This window comes from Accipiter gentilis, chromosome 19 (assembly GCF_929443795.1).
Source record: "Accipiter gentilis chromosome 19, bAccGen1.1, whole genome shotgun sequence".
NCBI lineage: Eukaryota > Metazoa > Chordata > Aves > Accipitriformes > Accipitridae > Astur > Astur gentilis.
This window is the reverse complement of record NC_064898.1, coordinates 8,263,035-8,279,194: the sequence shown is the minus strand read 5'-3', so window position 1 is coordinate 8,279,194 and position 16,160 is coordinate 8,263,035. Positions and strand designations below refer to the sequence as shown.

The 16,160-nt window shown below is 40.4% G+C and overlaps 1 protein-coding gene and 1 long non-coding RNA gene across 5 annotated transcripts in view; one reads left to right on the top strand and one right to left on the bottom strand.

Annotated features, from left to right (window-relative positions):
- Nucleotides 1-16,160, top strand: part of LOC126048201 (uncharacterized) — a 566,030-nt gene that overhangs the window by 428,337 nt on the left and 121,533 nt on the right. The gene's annotated exons all lie outside the window — the stretch shown is intronic.
- Nucleotides 1-16,160, bottom strand: part of LATS2 (large tumor suppressor kinase 2) — a 51,488-nt gene that overhangs the window by 33,243 nt on the left and 2,085 nt on the right. For 2 of the 4 annotated variants that reach the window (XM_049822796.1, XM_049822797.1), the window contains exon 2: nt 13,103-13,682. In XM_049822796.1, the coding sequence (XP_049678753.1) occupies nt 13,103-13,441 (339 nt within the window). In that variant the 5' untranslated portion in view covers nt 13,442-13,682. Of the gene's footprint in view, nt 1-13,102; nt 13,683-16,160 lie in introns of those variants that run through there. The other 2 variants (XM_049822799.1, XM_049822798.1) reach the window with 2 other exon arrangements.

The following is a 16,160-nucleotide window of genomic DNA, read 5'->3' as shown; positions in this document are numbered from 1 at the left end:
AAACTAACATTAAGTACTTAACAGAATAAAGTGCTCATTATGTCAATGCTTGGCTCCCCTCTGTAGCAGAAGAATACCAGCATGTTGCATGTCCACCCAAAAAAGGGAACCCACCTCTCTCCAAGCCAGTTAGCTTTGCTTAGCACATCAAGAACTGTTGCTGGTTCCAGCCCATTTTTGGAACAGAGGGTTTCACTATCCAACCCCATCTCCAGGCTGACCTGGAAATATGCCTGCCCTGATTGCTACTCGCGTATGGAAATAATAAAGCTATTTTTACATGAAAAGCAAATCCTTTATTTTCCCAAAAGCACGAACAGCCATTGCAACAAGCATAGAAGCCAGGCCTTTAGAACAGAGAAGGGTGTTACCTACAAATACAAAAAGCAATTAAGCCCACTGAGCAGAGCATGTGGGCAGGATGAGGGGTTAAGCATGACTTTAGACTGCAAGCACACAAAAAACACTGAAAAGAGGGAAGTGGGGAGGAGGAAAGCAAAGTAAGCTGGAGCCTTTAAATTCAATAGGCTGGGAAGGTGGGGAAGATGCCTCTCCTCCTCTGCAGTGCCTGCCAGCTAGAGCAAGCAACAGGCACTCGCTGTTGGGGGGCACTGCTGGGAATCCCGTGCTGCTTTCCCTGGTGCGCAGGGAGCAGCTCTGGCTCAGGCTGCTGTTTCTTCCAGACTGCCAAGCTGGACAAATCCTAACACCCGAGTATGAGCCCTCAATGAGCACGCACTGACTTTGGTCATGTAGGCAGCTTGGGGGCTGAGAGACCAAAACAGCACTTCAATGTGCATGATTAGGATTTTCATCCTCAAAAACTACATCCAGTTTTCAAGGCAGATACTTCATTAGCACTAATGTTTCTCCAGTTAACCAGTTTGCTACTAATGCCTGAACTCATCACTACCAGCTCTGTGACCTGATTGCCCTCCTCCCCAAGTAAACGCCAAACATCATCCTCTCTCCCTACACATCCAGTTACTGCTTTTTAGCAGGGGCTCAATCTTTGTTATGCTTCCCATTTGCCTTCATGATTGTCAGTTATCACTTTCTTGTTGGAGTTCAAATCTCAGCAGTAATAACTCCTCTGTCCATTAGCTGTCATGATCTGAGAGTCCAAAAAAAAAAAAAAAAAGGGGGTGCGTGTGTGTGTGTAAAAATTAGTTCCATTGAGTGTCTTCCCAGACTGGGAAACCACAAAAACTACTGTGTGAAAGTGGCAAAACAATCTGTGGTCTAATGGCAGGTTTTTCCCCAAATTCAAAACTTAAGTGTGCAAGGAGGGTTGATGGGGCCCTGCTAGTTAAGAATTTTGTCTAGTGCTGGGCAATGGTCCTATTTCAAGGAAATGGGAGAGAGGAAGAGAAGGAAGTTTTATGCATAGCTGAAAGTAAGGTAACCGGCCTCCCCTAGATGCTGTGCTAATGCTACAGCTGCTGCTGTTTGGCCCATGTAGGGCAGGGTGATGACTGAGTTCAAACTGCAGTAGACGGGTGAACTTGGGAGCACAAACCCTCCTCCACAAGGCAAGAAAAAAATTGCTCTTTGCAAAAAAAAAAAAAAACTACCACCAAAACCCAAGGAATCCTGTTAAACACATAGTACTGCTATTTGGCCAAAATAGTGTTCCTGGAGATGCTAACACACAGCAGGACGTTCTGACCTTCCCAGGAATCTAGAAGTCAGCTCTACCTCCAACACCAGAACTCTGCCACAGACGGTGCTGCAGCTCAGACCCTCCTCTGCCTCCTGAACAGGGGTGTTCCAGGCTCAGGAGGCAACAGCTCCTCCCTGGCAGTAAATCTGAGCACCCATTTTTGCATGAGTGTAGAACTAGGGCCTGCAACAGCAAGTTCTCAACCTCCACCAGTTTCTAACGCTTACGAACCACAGGGAAGTTCCTGGGAAAGTGGAACTGTTTTGTTACAGAAGGTTTTACAGCACCAAAGTAGTACTGAAAAATACTTTTTCTAGGTTACTTTCATGTGGCTAAAACCCCTGAAGGTTCACTTCTCAGTAAACAGAGAGGTGGGGGGCAGGGGGAGGCACACCGACGCAGATGAAAATTCTTGTGGCTTGCTTTTGAATTTGCTGGCACTTCCCAGTCAGGTCCTGCTTTTGTAGTATGTATGGGGAGCTAGCTCGCCACGTGCCCTGGCAGAGACTGCTGACTCTTGCCCACTTGTGAAATCCTAGGCTCTAGGTCTTTGATTTGCACTGTTGAGCACTGCACCAACACATTCTCTCCACCATGACTGCAACACCACACGTTTCACAGGTTCTTCATAAAACACCTTCCAGAAAGCACTCAATGAACTTAGTGCTTGCATTAGAGAACATAATAAAAAGATTTTCAGAATGGGAGGGATGGCCAAGGTGCAAGAAATGATCACAGGAAGGAGATGGAAGTGAGTTTCCAGCACAGCAACTGCTGGAGCACTTGAAAGAAAAGAGAAATTCCACCCTGCTCCAGCACACAGCCAGCTGGTCACTACCATGTCTGGGCAGCACACATTACACAGGCAATCAGGGGATCAACTAAAAGCGCAATCAAGAAATTGTTCCAGACAATCAGAAAAAAACAGGCTCTAGCAAGGTGGAATGCATATCTCTGGAGAAAATTATTCAGCACTTGTTTGAAGCCAGGACAAAACCAGCCAAATATGGAGAAGATTTGTCTTGATTCAAAGATCTCATATGGCCACAAGTTTTTGTGTTTTTAATTGGGACAGCCAGAGATTTTTTTCTGTTTTTGTAAACCAGGATACCCTGCACATATTAGCATTTCTAAGGTTCCACTTACATTGATTAAATTAGATTTTATGCATCTTTATCAGGCTGACATCTGGCAGGAGGTGGAATGAACACAGTGACTGTGGCAAAGCTGGAAGAAAAGCATGAATGGGACAGGTGGCTAGTTTAAACACAGACTATGGAGTCCTGACACTGAATGGAAGAAAAGATGCAGAAATGAAAATATATGGGGTATGCTGTCAAAGTCACATTACAGTTGCATCTATAATTCTTTAGGATGTCACATCAAATTGAAAAAATAAGGTTGAAGTCTATAAAAGAGTTTTTTCTTAATAGTTTGCAATTATAAAAAAATAATTCATTTAGGGTATTCAGAGGCACATGGAGAAAAGCACGTAGGAGGTGTTGAATATTAGTCATTCAAACCAATGGAGCAGAAAAAACAATGCAATAGGACAACAGGTAAAGGAAGGTATAGACTTGAATAGCCTTGAAGATATTAAGAGTTGATACAGTGGAAGAACAAAATGAACACGGAAAGAAGGAAGCTGCAGAGCAGCAACTCAGATGATCTCCAAGTCTGTGTTGACATTTTCTTCTGTTTTGAAATAACCCACATCCAACAGATTCATAAATGGTGGATAAAATCCAAACCTAACTATATAAAGACTTACACAGGAATAATTTTACACTGCTAGTTGTCCTACTAAAGTCAATCTCTGAGTGGGAAAACTTCACTATATTATCAGCTACTATCATCAGTCTTCTTTCTAGCATTTTATGCATGTGAGGAGTAATATACTGCATCTTTGCATGCTTTGGATGAAATGAGTAATTTACAAATCATGCATTACAGTCATGAAAGATATAGAAAACAGTAGCAAAATGCTTGGTCATTCAAGCAATCTACATTTAAATCTCAACATTTCTCCATTTACGTCATGTTTACATTTCTCTAAATGCATAGAAGACAGTATGTGTTGCAGTAACAGTTTCACATACGCATGCATACACTAATAACAAAGCAGCACAGAATATAGTTATTTTCATGGGCTGTCCCTGCCATAGCTGTTACCTGATTCACAAAGTTATGGGTACGCAGCGTTCTTTGGCTTCAGCCTTCTGAAAATTATCTGACCTAGAAATAATTTTTATTTTTAAAGTATTTTCATATCCTATCCTGTTCTCTTCATCCTTTGCCTCCCTGGGGAAATATTTTTAATTGCTTGGATTCAGTTAAAATGAAGAACACAAATTTCTCATCAAGAAGAATCCATCTCTTACACTGCAGGGAAGCAGAACGCAGCCTCAAACATTACAGTCTTGCTTACTTAAGACTGAAAAAGAAATCTTCAGTGCAGTACCAAATCCTATGGATTAAGTTCTCTGCAAACAGCTGGTACCATGCAAACACTGCAGTCATCATAATACATATATACGCACACATGCATCTCTTGGGTGAAACCTAATTTCTGTGTGTCAATTTGTGTATGAGAAGTTTCTTGTGAACTGCCAGTGACAATCCAGATGGCAGGACAAGACTTGTAGAACAAAACCCATTTTGCTGTGCTGCAACCATAGCTGGGTGACCCCGTCAAGATCAGAGCTGACAGAACTACCTCAGCAGAAGCCACGTGGTAACAGGGAAGACACATCAGCTGCCAAGTAACATGAAGTTGAAAATATTCCAGCAGCAACAGTATTTTGGGTGACCAGCAGCAGATATGTAGAGCAGGCTGACAGCATGAGTTTGACTTTCACCAGGCTTTTATTTAAGCATCTTCTGAAGATTGGAAATTGGGATCCCTCTCAAGTCTGGATCATACAAGCCTGTTGCTGCTTAACACCAAAGCCCACAATGCCACAGCAACTTCACCCTCTATTTTGGTAATCAGAAGCATTTTTAAATTTAATTTTGGTTTTTTTAAAAAAGCTAGAGAATGATGAAAACGTAGAAATAAGGACCAGCATTTTCCAATCTAAGCCTCAGCTCCAAGCAACATAAAAATGCCAGATCTAAGCTACAGTCACAATTAGGTTATGAACATAAGCAGAAAGAGTGAAAAAAGTGGAATGTATTTCATATGCCGTACACAACTTATTTAAGGATAAGGCCAAAATTATCACAAACATCTGTAGCTTTAAGCAAACAGACAGGGGTCTGTCCCTCCTTGATTTTACTAGTGTAAACTGTGTTTCTTCCAGCAGTACTTGATTGTAAAACATCTACTCTAGAGTAGCTATATCCATAGTGAGGGAGCTTGCAATCCAGCCAGAATTCTTTCCTAAGTCAAATAAAGGAAAACCTGTGCCTACCCTGCTGTTCATTAAGAGAAATTTAAGGGGGGGGGGGGGGGGGGGGAAGGCAGTGGTGGGGAATTAATGGACATACCCAATAAATGAGAAAAACAGCAGCTGCCATCACCAAGAAAACTTGATTTAAAAGTCTCTTTCATGTCTCTCATCATCTATTTTAGAGAGCATTGCATACATGCATTTGCAAGTCACAGAGACAGCCAGTACCCAAGGAAGATAGACTATATGTACTGGAGCCTGATTTATGGTAGGCTGGGGGGACACAGGGGCAACACGCATGGGACATGGACATTCTGTAGGAGTCATTACCACCACAAGCAGCTGCTGAGCAGGATTTGAATGCTGTGTCCAAGGGAGTACCTACAAGCTGTGGTCTGCTCGAGAGTGACATTATCAACCACACAACTAAAAAACACTTCTGCTGCATTTTGTAGCACATAACCATTCACCTTCAGAGCAACAGTGGTGTGATCCTCAGTCCCTGCCTCCTGGGCATGACCATGCTGGTCACTGTTTCTCCTTCCAGCAGTGGTCTGGTAAGAATTCAGCCAGCACTTTGAATACCTCCAGAAAACTGACACACAATTTGAATACTACCGTGCTTTCAGAAAATGCAGTCACAGTAACTTCATTCTGCCCTTGGGCAAATATGACCGTATCTGGCAATGATATTTTATAAATAAAATGGAAGAAATAGTAGTTTAGTTCCCTTCAGTTTATCAGATTATATTATGCAATTGAATGCCTGGCTACATTCTTGTAATTTAAATTACTATAAACTCACATACCTGCTGACAGTATATCTACACAGGGTAGTGATGAAATTCCCCCCCCCCCTTTTTTTTTCCTTCCCATTAAGTTAGTTTCAGTTCTGCTGATCAACTGATTTTAAAATGTTCGCAAAAAATTTTCCTGTGGGTAAAGCAAGAAAAAAAGTGAGGAAAAGAGCAACTGCCATTGTAAGTTACTCCATGTATATTTGGCCATGCATTAGGGAAAAAAGATTTAATTTAAAAAAGCACTCTATACAAGCATGGCACAAACCTGTGTATCACATGAGAAGTAGTCATGGACTTTTATTTGCATTCTACAGATATTCAGTTAGCAGCTTTAACATAAACTTTTATTCAGTTTAGCAACTATCAGAAAAGCATTCCTAGGTTGAATTAAATGAGTTCTGAATTCACATATTAGATTACATCTAAAGAATGTAACATGCAAAAGCCTTGCATCCAGTCCTTCTACTGAAATCTAAGTTTAAAAGCATAATTCCTTTTTTTTTTTGAGAAAGAAAAAAAAACACAAACACAACCAAAAAACCACCACCACCCACCGCAGAGATGCTGGGTTTCAGTCTTGGTGTAAAACCACATTGGACCCTCTCAGATACAAGCTAAAAAGAACAACAGAGATTTAGGCTGAGAACAACAAAAAATGCAAAAGGAACAGTTACACCCTACTACTATTGTGATATCAACTTCCTGTTATAATAATGGCAATCTTCACTTTTGGTCACAAGGGCATTTTTATTCAGAGACTGAAGTTAATGCTTATGCAGAATTTTTAGTGACTGTGATGAAGCCATTTCCTTTTTTATTAAAAATAAATATAGATATATTAAAAAATCCATAGCTCAACCTTCTCCTGGCAATTAAATTTTAATAAATACAATTTAGGTATCCAATGCAAGTTAATCCTGCACCCTGTTACAGCAATATATGATTTTAGACATTTATATTAAGTCCCGAGTCTCTAGAATGATGATCTGACATGAGGAATAGGGAAGCATTAGTTTAACATAACTCAAGATTCACACTTATCTACAGTTGAAGTCTGGCATCTGATTCCTGTTCTGTCATTTCAAACATAATCCTACTACAAAGATGCAGTTTATTCTATAGCTTGCCAAAGAAGAAAGGAGGCTAACAAGAATAAAGGACAGAATTTAAAACATACTGCAGCCTTGTTCAGTGCCACATTATCACCCAGCTGCCAAGAAGCCACATCTTGTCACATGAAGGAGCACATGCAGTCACCTACTACTGCCAAGGAATACTTCTACCACCATGAAAATGCAAGGGAAAAGACAAAATTCTTTTTCTTTCTTTTGCAGGACAAGAGCATACTCTAAGCCACACTCACACAGAACAAATCCAAGAGCACCTTCCCAAATGCATCGCAGGAACTGCATCACAACACAGAGGATTTAAGGTTATTCACAAAGACAGTGTCATCAAGAAGTGACAGCAACATAGGAAGACTGGCCACCAGAAACTGGATAGAAGAGAGAGGTGTCAGCAGGTATTGGCTCAAAAGCAGTCCTCGCCTCTTGCTTTCAGCCCCTGGAAAGCTATGACTCACTTTTTTTCTGAAGCAGCTAAAAACTGAATTGACTTAAGAGGCTAACTTCAGGTGTATTTGTGGGAAAACGTATTGCATTACATGCTTTGATGGAAGAACACTGGATGATACTGGAAGCTTCTCAGAAATGAGAAAGGTTGAAACCAAAAAGGTAGGTGGAGGTTAGAGAGAAAAGAAAAAAGCATAAGAAACGGTTATGAAACAAGCTCTCAACACAGCTAGCAAAGAAGAAACGGAGTGAACAACTTACCTTCAAATGAGGGAGGCAAACGAACACACAAGAGACTGTTGGCCTGAATTATCAAATCTACTTCAGTTGCTAAAATAAAATCCTTCTCCTGCATTCAGCAGTGCGTGCCCTCATTTGAAGGCCCCTTTTTTCTCCTTGTAACCCAAGAAGACTTATTTCCTCCTGACCTGCAACATAGCTTGTAATGATTCTTGCCACCTTTAACGTATGTCCCACAGAATAACCCAGGCAACCTTGTAACAGCTCATTCTTCAGCCATTTTTCATTAACAAAACAATCTGGACCCAAAACACCCAGATGATGACTAAGGTCTTCATTCTGGAGGTTTTGGTAAATAGCTGGGCAAGCAGAACTCTTAACACAGGTAAAGTTTACCCAATCAAAAGACAAAATTTTGTTACAGGACAGGCCAATGTTATGAAATTGATTCTCCCATTTGCTCAGGGCTATTACAAATTTGCTGCCCTTCACCTTGAAGGCAAGCTGTCTTTTTAGACTTGTCATCTTAACAAATACATTGCAACAGATATTTTGCTACAAGCAAAACTGCAGCCATGCATTGTCTGTTACCAAAACAAAGGTTTGCATTGTATCTGCTTTCTGTTATCACTCCAACGATAGGATGAAAAGTCATACTGCTCAGTAACAAACTGATAGATGACACATGGATCATATGTGAACAAACATGACCTAAAACCCTATATAGAAAAGAAAAAACAGAATAGTAATTCCACCTGCAAAACATAAAAAGGACTTTCTGCCCAAGCTCTATTTGGTGTAGCAGAATTTCCCTCACTTAAAGAGATGCAAATATTTGTTTGAATTGAGATAAATACCGCATTCCCCATTTTCAAAGTTTCTCAAAATCAAGTGGTAGTTCCCAGATCAGGGTAGAATCTTTGCCAAATGGGTTAAACAAAAAGGATGTCATCCATGATTAAGAGATCAAAAGAATCTTGGGATGCAAGAAGGAGGATTTAAAAAAAAACAAAAAACCCAGAACCAAAACCCACCCCACTTCTACAAAGTGGATTCCATGAACTCAGTGTAACACAGATGACAAGATGGTCAGCTTGATATTCTTAGACACATTACAGTACCCACAAACACCATTCCAGTTCCTTGAAAGACACTATAATTAGTGTCCAAAGGACAGATCTTCTCCTTTGGAATGTTCTGCTATTGGCACAGGTGGGGTGTACATGTTTTATTTCAGAGATATTTATAAGAGCCTCTGGAAAGAATGAAGTGTAAGAACTTCCTCGCTTCACATATTCACATAGTTATTCTGTGTATTGTACATGATGCATGTTACTGGAGGTACTGGAGGTAAAAAACCCTAAACATCAGTTTTCCTTAAAAACAGCTGCCCGAACAAACTATGTCTAGAAATCTTCACCCAGAAAAGGCACCCTTGATCAAAGAAAAGAAGTTTGCTTGGGGGGTGGTGGGGGTGCTGGCAAGTGTGTAATGTTCCACAGTTCATCTAGAACTGCTGCAGCCCACTCTAAATTACAATGTCAGTGGCTGTTTATGCTCTAAGGAAGTACAGTAAGTACAGTACAGCCCATTCAGGTTGCTGGAATGTCACTGATCATATGCTCAATTGCATCTATTCATTGGAAAAATTCAATCCACAACAGCAGCTGCATTTACCACCACACCCCAAGCGCCATCCAGTTGCCCCAGGTGATTCCAGTGGTTTACCAGCCTGCAGGACAGCCGCTCCACACTCTTGTCCCTCTGCAGCGACTGCAAGTTACACTTCTAAGTCGAAGGAGTTGTATTTACTAAAGAACAGTATATTAGCAGTGCTTTTGGCTTCAAGCTTTTGCAACAAAAGAGGTCCAGCCTTTTGCAGTCATGTTCTACAAGTTTCAAAACCATTTATGCTGCACTAATTATTTTTGACTGAAACTTGCTAATAATTACTGTTGAAAAGATGACTTAGGCAAACAACAGACAAGTTACTCCATTTGAGAAGAACTATGACTAATTATGTGGGTAATTTTGTTTTGTATCTCTTAAAAAAACCAAACTTGTGTAATCCTGGCTTCCTTCAGGTCAACAGCAAAGTCTCCATTAAGTTTGGGGAGGCAGTTTTCACTACAAAATCATAAGCTACACAATGGCTGAAAAGAAAACTCAGTGAAAGAACGTGGGTCACTTAAAAGGACACTGGCAACTTCCTAATCAATTTTTTTAAAAAAGTTTCCATATGTAATACCCATGATGACTGTAACTGAAAGACAGGAATTTATTTACTTCATGAATTACACTGCATTTTAAACGCTTAAGTTTACCAACCAGCTTATAACCAATTTCCTGTCTGTGTGGGTCTTTCATAGAGCAAGAATAAGGTAATAAAATGTTACAATGTTTCTTTCTTATTTAATTAAACCAATTTCAATTTCATCTTAGAGTCACTTAGGCAGAACAGGGAGCTACAAACCCTACCTTTATGTTACCCAATAGGCAACATCTCTTGTAGTATGTAAAATTACTGTTAAAAGCTAACCATGCTACAGATGTGCTACATGAGTGGAGCTAATTGGAATAATAAATATAAGTATCCTTTCCCCAGCCTCTAAAATGTATACTCCTTAATTGTCAATGCTCCCCTTCACCCTTCCAAAAATCCTTATTGTGGCCTAATAAACAGACTGAAGAAGAATCCTGATCCTTGCATGGTGTCCACCAGAACAGATTACCCAGAAGGTTAGCATTACTCTCCACTGTTCCATCCAGAACAGAACACCAAAAAGCATCAGCCCAAATCCAACTTGAAAATGGAGTTCACATAAGATCAAACTGAATAATGTTAGAGCCGTCTATTCATTCTTCACAACTTCCTAGAATACCCACGATTAGAGCTTCTTATGACAACTTGCCAATTTCAGGGCACTTCCAGCCACTGAACAGCTCATTAATGTAGCATGAAGCAGGATCAGGAGGTGTAAAATCTTGTACTCTGTAAGCTTGCTGTAGGGGAAGGCTCAAGTAGACCATTAGCTATTCATGGACTGAAATCCTTAACCTCCAAACATTTGCTTCTGGCGTTTGGGGGGGTGGGGGGGGCACAAGGCTTCAATGCCCATTTACCAACCTCACAGTAGGATCGGGCCCAGAGATAAATAAAACCATTCCCAAAGAAACTGAAGCTGAGTTCACCTCTCTGTTAAATCAGAGATCTGTTAGCGGCCTACAGGACTACCGAAGATGTCCATGCGGTAGGTATTTAAAGGCTTTGATTCACAGGCAGGGACAGGGCAGCTTGGGATGGCTGATTTACTACAAATTACATTCTGAAACAGTTCAGCATTTGATTCAAAACAGCTCAGGCACCAGGAGGAAAGGAAGAATCTAGAGGCAGTAATCAAGTCTGTCACCCTACACCATGCCATCCCCAGGACCAGATACCATTCACACCATGTCAAGAAGCTCCACTCATTCACAACACCCTCCAGGACAGCCAACCTTCATATGGCCTGGACCCACACTAGGAAGCCCAGCATTTTTAGCCACAAAACTCCAGTTTTGGATTCCCTGTCTCGACTCTAGCCAAACGTGATCCTGCTTATGCTTCAGTTTGAGTGTCAAACACACCTAAGGGATAGGCCCAATATGCCATCTCCAGGCAACAAGTCACAGCTAGGGAGAAGAGCTAAATGTGAGGATGGAAGGATCATGGCCAATGGGGGGGGGAGCAACCAAAAATGTGCAGCCAAATTTAAGGAGGTAGCAAAAATCTCCACATCAGAGTCAGAACTGGGATCATTCTCAGTGCTCTATAAGAAGTAATACCATAAAATAGCTGAAAATATTAAAAACTTTACATATATAGTGCATTACGCTGCCTTTAATACCAAGACATTTTAACAGGTGCTTAGGTATTTCTGTTTTATACATTGGCTTAACTTTTCTGTTCTGTAGTATGCTCAAAGTACTTTCCAAGATTTCAGTCCAACAAGCCTGTTCTGTGTGTGAACAATTTGTCCATGTAACCTACCAAATGCACATTTCCAATCCAGAATCCAGCTGTGCTCATTTAACCTTGGCTCAAATGCACAGGGAGTGTTCTCATCCTAAACAGCTAGGGAAATTTAGAGGGTAGAATTCTAAAAAACACTGTGTTCATGGCATGCTTAAGATCAGAGAAAACCCTTGGTTCTTCCAGTTAAATAATTTGGTTCTTATTATAATAAACCAGCATCTTGGTTCACTGGACTAGGAAGCGTTCAGTTGTACTGCAGCACTTCTCATTGGATCTGCAATCTACTCTTGCACTGATTATCTCACATAGCATAAACTCTTTGGAAAAGAAACAGCACTAATTAATGTCTATATAGCTCCAGAGAAATGCAGACTGTTTATAATAATGCCTAGTGTTAGTTTTGTTATAGAGATTCAGAATACAGTTTAGGACAGTCAAGAGATTCACACTCTGACATGAGTGAACGAGGTCAAGTTTTGAAATCAAGGAAATGCCACTGAAAGCACTTTGGTTTTAAATCTCTCCAATTTATATCAAGGACTATAAATGGAAATGTTTCAGCTTGTCAACAACCGGCATTCAATCACACAGGAAAAAAAAAAGTTGTTTCTACAACAATCACAATCTGAACCCAAAACATACTTCATCTCCAAAAAGCAAAATTTTGAACTATTCCTGGACAGAGGTGAAAGTCAATACCAACACCAGAAGCACATGCAAGATGAATGCAGCTCAACACAAAAACACCATGTTCTGCACCAGGCAAATGGTCTTTGAATTAAGAATATGTTCTAGTATCAATCTCAGAATGACAAAAGCAAGCATCTCTGTGCCAAGTCCCTTATCTGAGACAGGTCTACCACCTCTTGATAGAAGCAGAGAAGGTGAGGAACCCTTCCCCAGCATGCACCCAACCACTGCTGCTTGCTGAACATCCAGCCAGTTCCACCTGCTTCTGGCAAACAGCAAGTGAGCTTCTTCAAAGACCACATACAGTCTCTGTCATTTCTTCTAGTTGGTTCTAACAGCAAATTGACTTTAGATGTACTAGACAAAATTCCACCCTAATACTCATAGCTAACAGTTGTTCCAGTATTGAGGGGGAAAAAAAAGGAAGAAAAAAAAAAAAAAGCCAAGCTACCCTGTTCACCCTTATACATCAAATGGAGAAACCGTAAGAGAATCCTAGAGGTCACCATGACCATCTTTAACGTGAGTTAACCCCATACTAGGCACGTCTCTCCACAGCAAGTCCATCTATTCTGCGAGTCATACAGCAACAAAACTGCCAAAGAAATTGGTGCATTTTGTCAGCTGGCAAGCTTGATAACGTCCATCAATAGCCCTTCCTCAGTCCCAAGTATAAACTTGTTTTAAAGGCAGTGACAACCTCCCTCCCCCCCGCCCAAACTCATACGTACCTGATCACAACCAGCATTCACCAGTTCCTGGAGCATCTGCCTATTCACTTCAACAGCTGCTGTAGTGCTCGACTCATTAGCAAAAGGCAGCAAAGAATATCTAATTTCTCGCAGAGCTTTCTGATATGGTCCAAACTTAGGTGTTTGTCTCATCTGCTGCTGCCTTGCAGCATCCTTCCCTATTAAAATTTTAGGGTCCAGAGACGTTTCGCTGCCTGGTCCAATAGGTAGTCCCTGACCTGAAGATTTGGATGGCTGCTTTAAACCTTCCCGAATCTCTTGTAACCTTTGTCTGCTGTTTCCAGAATATGTCGTAGCAGGAAAAGTCTTTGGCCTCATTGTTAATCCAGTTTTCTCTGAGCATAAATACAGCTTTATTCTTAGGTTTTTTAAATTACTTTATTTCCAAAAAGTGTCACTTGATGGTATCAACTTCTTGTAAACATAATCCTTCGAAGAGAAAAATAAAAGGCAAAATTCTCAAGAAAATTCTGCCAATGTTTTACTTCAGCTCACAAACTTCACATTTCCTACAGAAAATGAAAATCCTTGGAATCATCATTTTGCAGACTGAGAGTGTCTGAAACAAAAGAAAATAGAAAGTACATGCAATTAAGTTGATATTGTAAATGCCTCTGAAGGGACAGTATGACAATTAATCAAGTGAAAGTGAATCAGTTTAACCTATTAAGCTGTCACAGCTGGATTCCCTTTAATGATTTTCACTTTATCTGTTTTCAAGAATAAGATTCCAAAAGGCTTTCTCAACATAACCAATAAATAATTCATTTTTCTTTAAAGCTTCATTTTCAAAATAAATGAAAATAAAACCCTTAAAAACAACAACATTTAAGAATTTTACAGTACCTAACTGCGGCAAGTTTCCCACCCAATTGCATAACCAAATGCTGGACAAGCCTATCCTATTTCATAATTAGGGAAGAGTATGCTCATGAAATGTTTTTCCCCCACTCAAGATTTTGTTTGTTTTACACTAGCTGAGCTCAGTTTCAGAAGTTTATGAAAAAGATTTATAATGGAAATATTGATGACTCTAACCATAGCAACTTCTAGTATTTCAATAACAAAGTGAATAACAGAAAGACAAGATATTTTGCCTTTCCACATGAATATCTTAGCAAAGCCTGAAGGTAAGAATTCTCCCCAGAACTGGAAGGAGGAGGGGGAAAAAAAGGGGGTGGGGGGGAGTATATGATTTTTCATTAGCTGTGCCTTATAGGGAAGAAAGGGAAAAGAGGCGTAGATGGAGCTACTCAGTAACAGCAGAAGAGGCAGAACGAGCTCAGTTAGCATCCCAACACAGAAAAAAGAAAAGACTTTGAGATAGCTTTAAGCACCTCTTCTGACATGCAGCAGAGAACTATGCAGCACAGCTGAGCTACCATGCAACTTGCAATCTCTGTGCAGCATGAAGTTACAAGAATCCTACCTTAACTAAGTCTTTGTGGCATCACCATAATAGAAACATTAAATAATGGTGCATTCAGAAGAGGATTAAAAAGATAGCTTAATCAGAAATGTCATCTCACTATTGATGCTGCTCATGCAAGTTTGCTTCTGCTGTTGATATTAGCACTTGCAAAGCGACTCCTGAATGGTGCTCAAGCCACTTTGTTGAGAAGGCTAGAATTTGGTTCAGTTGTTTTCAAATACAGAAGATGGTAACACACTGTATGTTCCTCTCCGTCCCTCAGAAGTCGACTGGATTTTTTTTTTTTTAAAAGGAATGTCACTTCTGATCATAGCACATTTATCACTGGAAAGAGTTTCTCCGGAAAGTATTGATTTTTTTTTTCATATGCTCATACTAAAACTCAACTCACTGCAGCAACTCTTCCTGTGATAGCTACAGTATTTCCCAACAAAACAACCATTTCCATACATTTACCATAACTTCTCACTGCCAAACAAACAGCTTACTACTGTGAAGGCCAAGAGGATCTGGACACATTCATGTCTGAAGCCCATCACCACTTCCTAATTAGTACAGGGTCCACTTCAAGCTTTCCTCTACAACCAAGGACTGAAATGCAGTAGTGAACTCAGACCCCAGACTCTTTTTTTGTGATGGTTTACCAGTTTGAAATGCAGGAGCACAGATTAATCACTTGAGATTAACCCATGTCAAGCTCTTTTGCCAAGACTGAAATGCTCAGTTAACTAAAAGACACCTATAGTGTGTTCAAGGTCTTGAGCTCCACTCGGTACTCTCTAAGGATATCCTGCAACCCTAACTCATAGAGAACTAAGAGTGACATAAATGCCCACATGCACATTGGACAGGGTTTGTCACTTGTTTTAAGAGAAATGCTAAAGCTGTTCATCTACATTTTGATACTTCCACAAATAACAAATCAGCTATTAGTCAATAACAGATCAAGTTTTCATTGTTCTCAACGAAGACAATTGCAACTGAAGGATCCCAAGGACAGAATATTTTCTACTTAGACAGAATATAGCAAAAGATAATACATAGCCTCATTAAAAGAAAAAAACAATAGTACTGCAGCCCTTTTAGGATTACATCATAACTAGCTAGTGCTTAAAAAGATACAGAGCAATTAATTGGTCTATAACTGTCTTTCCTTTCCTGACAGCAGCAGGAACCATATGGCTGGGTTTAGGAATCTGTTGTTCTTCCTTTTCAGTCCCTGTGCCAACCCTCAGGCCTGGGACACGCTGGAAAAGCTTGCAACCCCACCCCCCCCCACCCCACTTTTTGCAGCGAAGGACTGCTTTCCCACTTACACACATGCTTCACATAAAGAACTTTTGTGACCTTTAGCCTAAGCTCGAGTCTAATAATGCTAGGTCAAGCCAGCTGGCAACTTCTTCAGCTTACACTTACAATACTGCTAAACCAGAAAGAAATGTTGATCATTTAGACAGTATGAATGAGAACAGCAACAACAGCAAGTTGTTGGAGCTAACTGCAAATGTTTCACATTTTGCAGAAGGGGTTTTTGACTAAATACGTAAGGTAAGCCAAGAAATTGGAACATTAAAGATTACAGATGACTTACAAAGACAAGCTGCC